The sequence below is a fragment of the Octopus bimaculoides genome, chromosome 21, assembly GCF_001194135.2.
Source record: "Octopus bimaculoides isolate UCB-OBI-ISO-001 chromosome 21, ASM119413v2, whole genome shotgun sequence".
Lineage (NCBI taxonomy): Eukaryota > Metazoa > Mollusca > Cephalopoda > Octopoda > Octopodidae > Octopus > Octopus bimaculoides.
This window is the reverse complement of record NC_069001.1, coordinates 37,409,836-37,412,092: the sequence shown is the minus strand read 5'-3', so window position 1 is coordinate 37,412,092 and position 2,257 is coordinate 37,409,836. Positions and strand designations below refer to the sequence as shown.

The 2,257-nt window shown below is 36.0% G+C and overlaps 1 protein-coding gene across 1 annotated transcript in view; it reads left to right on the top strand.

The window, feature by feature from the left end:
• LOC106868786 (outer dense fiber protein 2) overlaps positions 1–2,257 on the top strand; it is a 94,263-nt gene that overhangs the window by 66,327 nt on the left and 25,679 nt on the right. The window contains exons 3-4 of the mRNA XM_052975528.1: positions 1–51; positions 1,057–1,191. Of these exons, the coding sequence (XP_052831488.1) occupies positions 1–51; positions 1,057–1,191 (186 nt within the window). The remainder of the gene's footprint in view (positions 52–1,056; positions 1,192–2,257) is intronic.

The following is a 2,257-nucleotide window of genomic DNA, read 5'->3' as shown; positions in this document are numbered from 1 at the left end:
TCCACACCCGTTCCTCTTCATGAAAGAACAAGAAGTATGAAGTTCTCTGAGGTCAGTCCCCCCCCTCTCTCTCTCTCTCTTTTATTTTTACCTCTGTTTATCTTTGTGAATTCAGAAAAAAACTTCTCCAGAGTAAACGTTTGATTTTGTTTTTTTATATAAAAGTGAACAAGGTAAACTTTATCAACGAGATCACATCACAATAGAAACATAAGAGAATTTCTGTAACATTTCAATTATGATTATTATTGAGAAGGGCGTCCAGCTGCAAAAGCCTTGCCAAAAGAGACCGCATATAAAACACCCAACCCACTCTGTAAGTTGGCTGGTGTTAGAAAGGGCGTCCAGCTGCAAAGACCATGCTGACTTAGACAGTCCTCTGGCTTTCCAGTTCCTGTTGAACCATCCAACCCATGCCAGCATGGAAAATGATAATGATGATGAAGAATATGTTTGATGTGGTGAGCTGGCAGAGTCATTAGCCTGCTCGACAAAATGCTTTGCAGTGTTTCATCTGCCACTACGTTCTGAGTTCAAATTCCACTGAGGTCAACTTTGCTTTTCATCCTTTCAGTGTCAATGAAATAAGTACCAGTTATGCTCTGGTGTCGATGTAATCAACTAGTCCCCTTCACTCCCAAAAGGCTTTATGCCTAGAGTAGAAATAATTATTTCCAGTTTTATGAATATTTGCTTACAATTCAAGTAAGTAGGGCAGGGGCTGTAGGGGGGAGAGGGGAGCAAGAGATCACATGACATTTGGATATCTAAGCACACCTCTGTTGCCCCACCTTACTTTTCCTTCCACTTTCCCCATACATACACCTTTTTATACACACTCACCCACCTTTCCACACACACACCTTTTCACACTAACTCATCCCTCTTTCACCCTCCCACTTCCCTTCACAGCTCTTTTAATCTTCACAAGAACACTTATTATAATTCTCCCTTACTAAGGAAAACAAAACTTTTAAGATTTCAAAACCAACCAAATTTTGCTTAGAATCTTCTCTCAAAATGGTTTCTTTTTTTTGTTTTTTTGTTTTTTTCTAGATCAGCCGCCAATTTGATTCTGGAAATTTCCGGAACAGAAGATTAAAATCCAAGAAACCTGTTTTTACTCAGCTGCGAGCCCCATTTATTCCACCCCCAGCAAAAACATCAAAGGGCAGTAAATATATAACACAGGTAAGTGTCTTTGTTACCTTTAAACCTACTGATGGCTGTAGAAATTGAACCAACAATCACTGCCTCTATATGGTAAAAAAACAGTCTGCTAGAAATAGCAGCCAAATCTCCTTCAAACCTTATCTTACCTCTTTGTGGCTGCACCACCTGCTAGAGATAGCAGTCAAATCTGACTCAACCCTATCAAAACTTTGAGTGACTCATCATTAAGTACAACTCAAACTAATGTGTTGAGTGTCACTTTCTTTCTTTCATTTAAGTACTCGTGCGCTTGCCTGTGGTTAAGCTGATTGTTTCTCATCCCCATTGATTCGGGTTCAGTCCTATTGCACACAATTCTTGAGTCCAATTGAAGCATCGTTCGATCATAGGCTCCCTTAATGACTTTCTGGAGCTTAGTCATCTGCAAATATTTTAATGGTGTTATGTTCAATGTACTGTTGCATGATGGTAAGATCAACAAAAAAAAAGTACTCTATCTGGTTGGGAATAAAAATATGTAACTTCAAAGTTAACTGAAAAAAAGAGCCATGATGTATTGTATTAGGTCCGTTTGATTTTACATGTCTGTTAACATATTGTATTATGTCACTGTAACCTTTTGAGATTTTTATTTTTTCCTCTCTTTCTGTAACAATGAACATCCTGATGAAGGGAGTGTCTAATTTCTAATATGAGTACTACACGATATTAATAGACACGTCTCAGAAACGGTCCGTAGATGCTAACTTTTAGCATTACCTATGTATTGTACGGTTGTTTTTTTTAATATAATACATATAAATTTGTAATATCATATCATATCGTATATATTTACCCACTATATATTAAATCATACTGTACGTTTATATATCGTAATGTATTGTCTTAAATTATTAAATATTTTTATACAACTTGGAAACTATGCATGTTTATAAATATTTTAAACATTCATGATATTTCTGAAGTTTATGTCCTTGTATATGCCTGTATACTTTATTTTATCTTACCTTACTATTTTAGAGACTTAAAACTATATATTTATTGATTCTAGAATGATTTGAACACACTTGCGTTGGATATATAT